A 12,796-nucleotide genomic window follows, 5' to 3' on the forward strand; every position below is an offset into this window, starting at 1 on the left:
ATCGTCCAGAGTGGAGTTTTTAGAAAAAGTTTGAGAGAAGAGTTCAGCCTTAGAGATAGATGAGACGGCAGTGTTGCCGTCAGGACTGAGTAGTGGAGGGAAAGATGAAGAAGTGAAGTTGGAGGAGATGTTTTTGGCTAGATGCCAGAAGTCACAGGAAGAGTTAGAGAAAGCAAGGTTTTGACATTTTCTATTAATGAAAGAATTTTTGGTTAGTCGGAGAATAGATTTGGCACGATTTCGGGCAGAAATGTAAAGTTCATAATTAGCATTAGTTTGAAGGCTCTGGTACCTTTTGTGAGCTACCTCTCTATCATTGACAGCACGAGAACAAGCATGATTAAACCAAGGCTTTTTAGTGTGAGGAGTAGAGAAAGAACGAGGAATGTATGCCTCCATTCCAGAGACAATCACCTCTGTGATGCGCTGAGCACACACAGAGGGGTCTCTATCCTGGAAGCAATAATCATTCCACGGGAAATCGGAAAAGTACATCCTCAGGTCGTCCTACCGAGCTGAAGCAAAATGCCAGAAGCATCGCCTCTTCGGTGGGTCCAGAGGGTGTACAGGAGCGATAGGACAGGATGCAGAAATAAGATTGTGATCGGAGGAGCCGAACGGAGAGAACAGTTTGACAGAATAAGCAGAAGGGTTTGAGGTAAGGAAGAGGTCTAGAATGTTGGGCCGATCTCCAAGACGGTCGGGAATACGTGTAGGGTGTTGGACCAACTGCTCTAGGTCGTTGAGGATAGCAAAGTTGTAGGCTTGTTCACCAGGATGGTCAGTGAAAGAGGATGAAAGCCAAAGCTGGTGGTGAACATTGAAATCTCCTAGGATGGAAATTTCAGCGAAGGGAGAGTGGGTCAAGATGTGCTCCACTTTAGAATTCAAATAGTCAAAGAATTTTACATAGTTGGTAGAGTTAGGTGAGAGATAAACAGCACAGATGTATTTAGTAATAGAATGACAATGAAGTCTTAGCCAGATGGTGGAAAATTCAGAAGAGTCAAGGTCGTGGGCACGAGAGCAAGTGATGTCGTTGCGCACGTAGGCGCAACATCCAGCTTTTTATTGAAATTTAGGATAGAGATAGTAGGAGGGAACAGAGTAGAGATTGCTGTCAGTAGCCTCAGAAACCTGCGTTTCGGTAAGGAAGAGAAGGTGAGGTTTAGAGGAGGAGAGATGATGTTCCACAGAATGAAAATTAGAGCGAAGACCGCGAATGTTGCAGAAATTGAGAAGAAAGAGGTTCGAGGAGATATCAAGACACCTCTCGGGTCGGCAGCCAGAAGGGGAGTCCTCCCTGGGGGAATTTGTGGTCTCCCCCCCAGTCGGGGACTGCGAGGCTTGGTGTATGTGCGCCATTTTGAAATTTTAATTTAGGGAAAAGGTGTATATGTTGTGTGAATGCAGTGTGGTGTGGATAAAGAGAGGATCTGTCTTTAGAGAGCATGCTGAACTACTCTCCGGTTGACTATCCATCTGGGTCTGATGGTCAGCCCTGAGCCAGTCATGGCGCAGGCAACTGTTTATAGTGGCACCATTATAATTGGCTCATGCTGCCCCCCGGAGCTGACTTTTTTTCCTCCTTTATTCCCTTGTTATCTCAAAAATGTACCTTGGAAATAGGAAGAAAACAGGAAGAGAGAACGGGTCATTTTAAAGCCACAGATGAAACCTCACGATTGGCTGAGCTCTGAAAACATGCTTGTGATTCACTGGGAGTCCGATGATGTCATCGCCGGTGCTCACCCGGTCAGTGGCCTCGCTGCCTTGGGGCATTGTCACACTGGCCGTTTTCTTCTAACTGTTGTGGCTACTGGCAACGCCCGTGTGCCCATCTGGGAGCGAGTTGTCGGTTCACCGTAACTTGGTGTCCCACTGAGCCCTTTTCTGCCCACCGCGTTGGCGGCAGCTTGGGCAACCGGCAAATCCAAATTTTCCGGGTGTGCGTCACACACAGCCAAGGTCAGTTGCCCGTATCCACAACCACAACGTAAACAAAGCACTTGTCCTGTATCAACATGGCGTCGTCTGCTAAAGTAAGGCCTCTCGCGGCTTGTGCTGCCATTACCCAAGTTATGGACTTGTTGCTGCAGTTAAATGGAAAGAAGAAGCTGTTGTGGGTGTGGTGTGTCTGTGGCTCCTCCGTGCCAGTACTCATTGTCACTGCTGCGCGTGAGCAGCCAACCCACCCATCTAGACTCCAATCGAGTAACAAGAAACACACACACACACACATACACACACAAACACCAGACTCATCATGAACCATGGCAGATGTTTCTCACAAACAAAAATGGCTTTGCCATTTCCTAGAGTGTGTTAGAACTTATTTGGTGAGTGATTCATACAAACCAAACATACTCAGTGGCAAGAAGAGAGCAGTGTTAAAGACGACTGCTCTCTTCTTGCCAAGAGCTAGGTTTGGTTCATGTGAGCCACTCACCAAATACGTTCTAACACACTCAAGAAATGGTGAAGTCGTTTCTGTTTGTCAGAAGCATTTTCAGTGGTTCTTAATGAGTCTGGTGTGTGTGTGTGTGTGTGTGTGTGTGTGTGTGTGTGTTGTTATTCGATCCATGTGTTTATGTGGTTGAGTCAAGATGGGAGTGTTGGCCGCGCACGCGCAGTGGTGACAATGAGAACTGGCATGGAGGAACCACAGGCACGCCACACCCACAACTGTTTCTTCCTTCCATTTAACTGAAGCAACAAGTCCATAACTAATGGCAGACAGCCCTTACTTTAGCAGACGACGCCATGTTGATACAGGGCAGGTGCTTTGTTTACGTTGTGGATGTGGATACGGGCAACTGAACTTGGCCGTGTGTGATGCACACTCGGAAGAGTTGGTGTTGCCGGTTACCCTAGCCGGCGCCAACGCGGCGGGAAGAAAAAAACACTGTGTGACACCAGCTTACGGATAACCGTGAACTCGCTCCCGGTTGAGCGTACGGGCATTGCCTGTAGCCCCAACAGTTGGACGAAAACGGCCATTGTGACACGAGCTTAAAGCAGTGAAGCCGCTGATAGGGTGAGCGTCAGTGATGATGTCATCGGACTCCCAGCGAATCACAAGCATGTTTTCAGAACTGTCAGCCAATTGTAAGGCAGCCGCCTTCAACTGTGGCTTCAAAACGACCCATTTTCTCTCTCTCTCTCTCTCTCTCTCTCTCTCTCTCTCTCTCTCTCTCTCCCCCACAATGTCTGAAGGACAACGTCCAGTGTGATACTACCTTTAAAGGTAGCGTGCGTGACGCCGATGGTAACTAGATGTGACCCGTACATGTCAAAGCAGCGCGAAACTCAGGGTGATAATGTGCAAAAGTCGGGATGATAAGAATTTATGACTAACCACGAAACTCAGATAGCTCGAAACTCAAGAGGGTACTGTATATATATATATATATATATATATATATATATATATATATATATATATATATATATATATATATATATATATGGGGAGGCAGTGGCTGAGTGGTTAGCGAGTCGGCCTCGCATTTGGTGCGCTGTCTATGATGTTTGTTTGAATCCACTGCTAACCACCTGGGATTTTTCAGTCACTGCCGAGTGGCCTAAAACTACCCACATGTTGCCCTCAAGATTAACCCTGACTCTAGAAGAAGCTGTACAGTGCAAATGAAATCAAGAATAAGCTCCGGGAATCTCGCCCCAGCACGTGTGAACACGGTCACCCAACCGCTAGTTTCTCGAGAATTTTGTAGAGAGATTCAAAGTCGGATGCATTTCACGGGAAACTCATCGAAATTCTAGTCAGAAACTCTGTCACCAGCATGTTGGTTATTTTCTTGTGAGGTTGGTAACTTGTGGTCACAAGAAGATGGTATCAGCTGATCGGTGTAGTAGCTATCTGCTGTTTATTCCAGCTCCACAATGAGTTCCATGAAGCTAGATAAGCCTGGAGTAACCAGGTTGAGCAGGTCTTGGACTTGCTTCTTGTCCAAGTGTAACCGCTGCATTATCATGCATGGGTCGTCACTGCTAAGTTCTCGTGGCATTTTATTAGCGGTAGCAAGCTGTAACACACTTTCCCTTTGTCTCCGAGCTAACCACTCACGAATTAATAAATGCTTTCTTTTCATCTTTTTCTTTTTCTTCAGCAAACACCACAAACCAAACTCTGCAACGTCTGGATCCATTGTTTGTTTTGCTTTTCAGCTGATATATCCCAGAATACAACAGTCCTCTGTGTGACCAAACTTGAGGATAAATTTGAGGCAGAAAATTGTTGGGATATAATTTTGGTAGGAAATTCCTGAGAAACTAGCTTGTGTGACCGCACCTCTAAGCTGCTGGTGTCACACTAGGCCTGTTTCCTTCAGCCGCTTTGGTGATAGGGGTGACCGGCAACTCCAACTTCTCCGGGTGTGCATCACACACCACGACTGAATTTTTAAAATTGCGCCAAGCCGCCATGATGTGCGGCACAAGCCGCCATGATGCACGGCACAAGCCGCCATGAGGCACGGCACAAGCCGCCATGAGGCACGGCACAAGCCGCCATGAGGCACGGCACAAGCCGCCATGATGCACGGCACAAGCCGCCATGATGCACGGCACAAGCCGCCATGATGCACGGCACAAGCCGCCATGAGGCACGGCACAAGCCGCCATGAGGCACGGCACAAGCCGCCATGATGCGCGGCACAAGCCGCCATGATGCATGGCACAAGCCGCCATGAGGCACGGCACAAGCCGCCATGAGGCACGGCACAAGCCGCCATGAGGCACGGCACAAGCCGCCATGAGGCACGGCACAAGCCGCCATGAGGCACGGCACAAGCCGCCATGAGGCACGGCACAAGCCGCCATGATGCACGGCACAAGCCGCCATGAGGCACGGCACAAGCCGCCATGAGGCACGGCACAAGCCGCCATGATGCACGGCACAAGCCGCCATGATGCATGGCACAAGCCGCCATGAGGCACGGCACAAGCCGCCATAAGGCACGGCACAAGCCGCCATGAGGCACGGCACAAGCCGCCATGAGGCACGGCACAAGCCGCCATGAGGCACGGCACAAGCCGCCATGAGGCACGGCACAAGCCGCCATAAGGCACGGCACAAGCCGCCATGAGGCACGGCACAAGCCGCCATGAGGCACGGCACAAGCCGCCATAAGGCGCGGCACAAGTTACCATGATTCGCGGCACAAGCCATGAGAGCCCTTACTTTAGCAGACAATGCCTTGTTGATACAGGGCAAGTGCTTTGTTTACGTTGTGGATGCGGATACGGGCAACTGACCTTGGCCGATGGTCAGCCCAAGGCTTCTTCCCGATGGGGCCTGATGGTCGGCCCAGCCCGTTCTGGCGCAGGCGAGAGTTTATAGTGGTCTCCCCCTGACATTCCCTCCTTCATTCATTTTTACCATGTGTCTGAACCTTCTTGCACACCGTAAGTTTCCAATAAGTTTCTGTTCCACTCATCATACATTTCTCAGGCCCGACCGGCCTATTTTTGCAGCCGCGATACTCTACATTCCTGGACGTATTTTACCCTCACAGATATATCGTACCCCAATAAATTTAGTATCAATGGCTTCATAAAGACTTGTACTAGAACATGTGCAAATAAGAATAGAGGAAAATATACATATATAAATAATACAAACTTGTTTCAAGTCTCCGTATAGAGTATTGTAGACAATAAATCCAAAGTACCAACTCTTCCCCACTCGCTAGCTCAGAATTTTGTGGGCCAACTTTTTTTAGCCGAATATATGTTTTCTCAGCGGAATTTAGTGAGGATTCTTATGGTATCCTCAAAATCCTCATACACCTATTAGTTCCCAAGTTACACTGAGAAACCTGTATTTTTTCCTCTCCCGTCAGAGTAGGCTAACAAATAAAAATAATTCAAAGCTCCTCGTTTACGCTCCTTAGAAAGGTTGCCATATGTTACCATTAAGAAACTTATTCCAACAAATGACACTCCCAAATTTGACGCACTTTCACCGAAAACTTAATTTTTAATCAATTTTTTAAACTTTTATGACGCATTTCGCGTCATCGTGTGTCAGGACCTTTTACCCTTTGATGACTCGAAACGCGTCATCGTGCGCGAGAGGGTTAGTCATCTTTGAACACCACACTTCACCCATTCAATCACTCTACATTCAACACACTTGCTATTGCATCCATAGAAAATCGCTCTTTCATGCTTTCCTTGTTTTCTCCATCCCATGTTGACACCACTTCCACTTTCTTATAGCCTGCTTTACCTTCCTCCTCCTCCTCCTCCTCCTCCTCCTCCTCCTCCTTCTTTTCATAATTTTCCAGAGCAGCTTTATTTGTCTGCCTTTCACTGCTCTCTCCCTCAACTCTTCCCCCATAGATAGTGCCTAACAGGCTGGCAGCCTGATGGTTCTAGCTTTGTAGTGAAACCTTGACACTTGCCTGCTCAGTGGTACTATAGTCTGTTCAAACCAAGCGTTCATCTGGCGCCTAAGCGGGATTTGTTACACGGCACCTGATTGGCTGGCCTCAACTCTCGGCTCTCACCCTGAGGCTGATTGGCTGGCTTCCTCCCCCGGCTGTAGTGGATGCGTCAATCACTCACACATGCTCTTGGTGATAAATGTTTACAAACTATTTACCTTAGCTCACTTCTTATACAAGATGGACAATTTTACTTAACAACATTAAATGCAGCAGTGATTGTGGATTCTAAATATGCTTGTCACAACTCTGTAAAATCAAGAGTAAAGAAATAATGACGAGTATAAATTAAATAACGCGTCTGAAATGTCTATACCACTTTTACATATATCTGATATTTGCAGAAAATATTGAGTCAATGCCGACCTAATCCATTTCATTCCATAAAGAAGTCTCATAAACATGATGGTACAGTAGAGCCCCATTTAGCGCAAGAATTAGGTGGATGAACACGGTTGCGCTAACTGAATTCGCGCTAATTGAATAAAGTAACCAATATGAAAAAAATCATTTGGTGCACATGTGGGTCTGACTTTTGGGTTTGATAATTACGTAAAATAATCACTCACATTAAAAAAAAAAACCTACGATTGGCTGAGCTCTGAAAACATGCTTGTGATTCGCTGGGAGTCCGATGACATCATCGCCGGCGCTCACCCGGTCAGCGGCCTCGCTGCCTTAAGGCAGTATCACACTGGCTGTTTTCTTCTAACCGTTGTGGCTACTGGCAACGCCCGTGCGCCCATCCAGGAGCGAGTTGTCGGTTCACCGTAACCTGGTGTCACACTGAGCCCTTTTCTGCCCACCGCGTTGGCGGCAGCTTGGACAACCGGCAAATCCAAATTTTCCGGGTGTGTGTCACACACGGCCAAGGTCAGTTGCCCGTATCCACATCCTTCTTCTTCTTCTTTTGACCTGTGACGCTTTGTATCGCTTCTTAGGTCCTCCTCCTTTCGTTCCTCTTTTCTTCTTTTTCACTTATACACACTTTTCAGTATTACAATGTAAACAAAGCACTTGCCCTGTATCAACATGGCGTCGTCTGCTAAAGTAAGGGCTCTCGCGGCTTGTGCCGCGCATCAGTCGTGGCGGCTGCTCGCGCTAACTGAGGCTTTCTCGCTAATTAATTTTTTTCTTGGTAGATGGTGGCTCGCGCTAATTGATCTCGCTCTAAATGGGGCTCTACTGTATAACCAGACTATAGATGAAATGTGATGTAAGCGAAACACAGATTGATTTATCTAGACATATTGCGTCGTTCAGAGCGGTGTTGGGCACGACATAAACGTTTGCTTCATCATAATGATTTTTGCAGTTTCTTAATAATAAAAGAATGACTGGAAATTAAAGAAACCATGTGAGGAACAAAAAATGAGAGAACTGAGGTCAGCAAGCAAGCTTTGGTTTGGTATGAGTCATTGAGTGTTGTATATTTTTATATACTATGCTATTTGAAGGCCATAACTCACCAAGCACCAACACCGCCACCGAGCACACCGCTCTGAAGGACGCGACATGTCTAGATAAATCATTCCATGGTTCGCTTGCATTGCGTTTTATTCATAGTCTGGTTATACCATCATGTTCATGAGACTCTTCTTTATGGAATGATATGGATTAGGTCAGCATTTACTCAATATTTGGTGCAATTATCAGATATATGTAAAAGTGGTATAAACATTTCAGACCCCTTATTTCACTTATACTTGTCATTATTTCTTTACTTTTGATTTTACTGAGTTGTGACAAGCATATTTAGGATCCACAGTCACTGCTGCATTTAACCCAAGAATGTCGGCAGACCCTTTTCAGGGCTTTCACGAGTCGTGGCTGTGGTACGGTGGACCCTAAAAAGGGCTTGCCATAAAACACCTAATTCGAGCTAATTGTAGGCGGTGGTGGCATAGCGCAACCCACCATGAATGCCCTGGGTCATTGTGGTGGGTGAGTGATCTTGAGGTGGGCTTTTTTTGTCATAGGTGGTGCTGTAAGGTCATGGCATACTGAATCAGCTATCCATACAGTAATCACTTGTCAAATTCTCTATGGTAGACAACAAGCGACTCGGCTAGATGCCACGCGTCACGAGACTGTTTATTTTGTAACAAACACCACCCAAAAAGAATGGATTTTGAGTAGAAATAAATATTTTTAATGTCTTCATGGTTATGAGAGGAGTACTCTGATGTACGTTCCATGTTCTTTTCTTAGTCTCAAAATGCAGTGTAATTTTATCGTTTCTCATCCACTTCTCGGTTTTCCCATAGCCGAAGCCCACGGGTTAATGGTGTTAGGTAAAATTCTCTATCTTGTATAAGGTAAATAGTTTATAAACATTTATCACCAAGAGTATGAGTGAGTGACTGTCGCCTCCACTACAGCCAAGAGAGAAAGCCAGACAATCAGGGTGAGAGCCGAGAGGGGAGGCCAGCCAATCTAGTGCCGCGTAACAAATGCTGCTTAGGCGCCAGATGAACACTTGGTTTAAACAGACTTTAGTACTTGATGTTAGGTGCTGGTACCAGTTTTGTTAAGTGGGTATTGGTATTGGCCAGCTCTAAACTGATATATATAATTGATTTTGCCTAACTGAGAATTTTTTTTTTAATTGTCTTGCTCATTTGAATCTACAAATGATGAACATAAATCATCTTAAAATTAATCTAGTAATATAATAGAATATGATATTTGCAAGGTGTGAATTCCAAATCTAGTTTGTCTTCTATGCCTAAATGTTCTTGTTCTTGTTTAAAGCCATCAAATCATATGACATTTAATAGGCACAGTTAGTCAGCGTCTCGGTACAGCATTGCAGAGGTTCAATCTCCTATGCATGTCTCCATTTGAAGACTGCACCCGTTGGGTAGGTGAGATTTAATCATGGTAGTACATTCCATAAGAAAGCTAGGCACATAATTACTTTCACTTCGTAAAACAAAAAAAAAGTTTTCAAAATTTGGAGGAGACTCCTTATGGTGTATGGGTGTGGGAGTATGGGAGGGGGAGAGGGGGTTAAGTGGGGGTAGGTGTGTAAATTCAATATAGTATACAGAATATAGCTTTGAACATATGTTAGCCATGCTGTGACTTAGTTTTTTTTCCCTCATACTACAAGGAAATATGTGATTTTTTGTGTGTGATTTTGTTCTTATCAGCAATGCACTGCTTTACAAGGAAGTAATGTAATACTGAAAAAACCTGAGTGCAGAAAATGTTCACTTAAGCAAGAAGTTGGAATTGCTGACCAAATTGCAAAATTGGGATGAAGATCTATTACTACTAACCCCTTAAGGAGACTAGAAGAGCTGTGAAAGTTGTGTCAGAGGAAGGCAGGCTTGGGATTCTTCATCCATGGCCTTGCATCTGGATCATAAAAGAGAGAGAGAGAGAGAGAGAGAGAGAGAGTGAGAGTGAGAGTGAGAGTGAGTTCCTAGCTGTAGATGCTGAGAGGAATATAGCTGATTTTGCGACCATCTATAGCAGCTCTTTTGTTTTCCCCCGTAGGTGGCGGACTTGGAGAGGAAGTACAAGTGCCCGTGGTGCGGGAAGGGATTTAGACTCTCCGTCCATCTGAAGGACCATGTAAGGACACACACAGGCGAGAAGCCCTATCAGTGCCAAATTTGTCAGAAGGATTTCACTCAGCGCTCTAATCTGAGGACACATCTCAGCAAGATCCACAAAGAGCAGCTTGCCTACATTAAAAACAGAAAAAGTAGAGGTCCCAAATTTCCTGTGAAACACGAGTTCTTGCCCAGCATGGTTTCTACCAATAGTGAGAGCTGTGGCAGCAGTGGTAGTGGAGGTGGTAGTGGAAGTGCTGGTGGCAGCTGTGGCAGTGGTCTATCCCACTCCCCTGCTGAGATGAAGAAACTTGTGATTGCATCTGGTGATCCAAAGCCCATCCTCCCCAAGCCACAAGGAACGGAGCCTTCAGTAATGCCTTTCCTCTCTAAAGAGACAGTCAGTTTTCTGCAAAAAGATGAACTGACTGTTTTATACAAGGACAAGAGTCCAGGAATGGAAACAAATCGAAGAGTTTCCCTGCCTCAACTTGTACTACACCAGCCCCACCAGGACGGAGAACCACAGGTTTTCCCTGTTGACCAAACCTTCGCTGAATTTGAAGGCAATTCCACCCCCAAGAAAGACTCCACAAACCAGCCTTTCTTAGGTAAGGAAGCTGCAATCAAGTCCCCTCAGAAGGAGACCCTACTGAAGGCCCTTCTGCTCAAGGGCTCCTCAGGGGGCTCAGCTTGCCCTAATGAGGTCCCTCCAGGTGTAATGCGACAGGTCATCCCTTCATCCTTGGCCTCTTCACTTACCCCAACCCTTGTCACTACCCCTACCCTTGTCACTACCCCCTTGTCTTCTGCTGGCCAGAATCTTCATTCTCTTTCTTCCTCAGTGGCAGTGACCCTTGCCTCATCTATTTATAATCCTCCAGAAGAAGTGCTTCAGCCAATATTTGTCATGGATTCATCCAAAGGCCTCTCTCCTCTGATTCGTTGCTCAAAGGATGTATCTGTCTCCCATGGGGATCTCCTTTCCCCAGGGAGGAAGGGCGAGTCATTTGTAGTGATAGAGGCCTCAGGGGTTGCCCCCCAGGAATCGACTCCAGTTGCTGTAGACTCTCAGGATCAACCACATATGACAGATGAGATGAGAATCCTGTTGCAGGCAGTGCAGATTCGGGTGTCCCAAGACCAGGGTCAGCCCAGCACTCCAGGCAGTCCTGTGATGGTAAAACCCCCCACCATAGGCCCCACTGTCACCACTGCCTCACTACCAGTTGTAAGTCACACATTGGCTGTGCCCACTCCCTCAGGGCCCCCTCTCACACCTGATGCTGTTCTTAGACAACGCATATCCCGCTCAGTGCCAGACAAGGATGCCAGCAGAAAGAAGAACCCCAGCCATGTTGTGCCCTTAAAGAAATCAAATCACAGTCCTGAAACACTCAGCAAACAAGGCTACAATAAAGACCAAGAGCTATACACTATGCCTGCCAAGGGCATCTCCGAGAAGGGAAAGCCTTTACCCTTCCTGCGGCAGCTTCCCATATCACAAATGCCTGCTTCTTTGTCACACCCACATTCTCTTGGCCCTAAACCCATCCTCTCCTCTACCCTTCCACCTCATACTGCTCCAGCTTCCACTCCAACACCATCTCCACCACTACCACCCCCTCTTCCCCTGCCACGCCATCATAGCCTCACCAATCAATCAGCCTCCTCAACAGCAGTGTCACCCACAACCTCCATTACAACACCTTCCTCTGGGGACAGGAGGAGGCCAAGTGGCTACCACATACCCCTAAACAAAAGTGTCTATAAACTTGGTGACAAACATGAGAAAACCAGCATCTCTAGAGTGAGGGAGATCCATGGAGAAAATGAATCTGTGCCTGACCATAAATAGTTGAACAGAAGTGTGACATTGCCTCCTTGTGAATTTGCTGAGTTAGTATATGTTAAAAAGGAAAATTTGAAGTACAGATTTTTTACCCTATCTTGTGCCTTTCTTTATTGTTTGAAGCTGATGCATTGAATGTAACATAACTAATATAATGTAAAGAGTTTTAGTGTGTATGTGTATACGTGCGTGCGTGTTTACCTAGTTGTGATACACAGGAAATGAGCTACGCTTGTGGGGTCCTGTCTCCATGTCTCAATTTATCATACTTGTTGGCTTGTAAAGTCATTTAAGTTTTTGGATTGGATCTTTTTGTCTGGACTATCCACAATTCATTGTATTTATATGGAAAACTATATTTCGCATCTTATCTACTTCAATTTCTTTTTAAGTCCTTTTTTTTGCTCCCTCTTACCATACAAACAGACCTCTATCAATTCTTCCAACTCCCATCATTGTCCTGAACACTGCAGTCATGTCACCTCTCTTCTAAGGATGACAGCCCCAACCTTCCTGTTTATCTTTGTATGATAAATCTTTCAGACTGGGAACCATCATGGTTGCTGCTCTTTGTATTCTCTCAGTCTTGTTTATAGCTTTTTTTCTTTTATGTGGGGGCCACACTGTTGCTACATAATTCATCAGAGCCACTCATAACTTCATCTTTGTCCATATAGTGAAATGCCATTCAATATTTATCAATAGCTTTTAAGTTTTTAACAATATTATTGTTTCTTGGGGTTTCAAACAATTTTGGACCAACACTCCCAGGTCATCTCTTCCTTTTGTGATTTGTTCATCTGCAATAGGATGATTCCGTGATGGCCTCAGTATTTTTACCTGTTTCCAATATTTCACGTTTTATGGCCCTGAAATTAATTTCCTCACACCTAGCTTTATTTCTAATTCCT

The 12,796-nt window shown here is 45.8% G+C and overlaps 1 protein-coding gene across 1 annotated transcript; it reads left to right on the forward strand.

The window, feature by feature from the left end:
* Positions 1 to 9,303: 9,303 nt before the first annotated feature.
* LOC127007970 (proline-rich protein 36-like) lies at positions 9,304 to 12,051 on the forward strand. The gene is made up of 2 exons (XM_050879515.1): positions 9,304 to 9,333; positions 9,975 to 12,051. The coding sequence occupies exons 1-2, from the start codon at positions 9,304 to 9,306 to the stop codon at positions 11,889 to 11,891; spliced, it is 1,947 nt and encodes a 648-aa protein (XP_050735472.1). The 3' UTR covers positions 11,892 to 12,051.
* Positions 12,052 to 12,796: the final 745 nt, after the last annotated feature.

Source organism: Eriocheir sinensis, chromosome 36 (genome assembly GCF_024679095.1).
Source record: "Eriocheir sinensis breed Jianghai 21 chromosome 36, ASM2467909v1, whole genome shotgun sequence".
In the NCBI taxonomy this organism is placed as follows: Eukaryota; Metazoa; Arthropoda; class Malacostraca; order Decapoda; family Varunidae; genus Eriocheir; species Eriocheir sinensis.

Bases quoted from the DNA above. Each gene is read 5' to 3' on its own strand.
- LOC127007970 (XM_050879515.1), top strand. From the start codon at position 9,304: ATGTCTCCATTTGAAGACTGCACCCGTTGG. The intron at 9,334-9,974 runs GTAGGTGAGATT...TTTCCCCCGTAG, and splicing joins TTGAAGACTGCACCCGTTGG to GTGGCGGACTTGGAGAGGAA.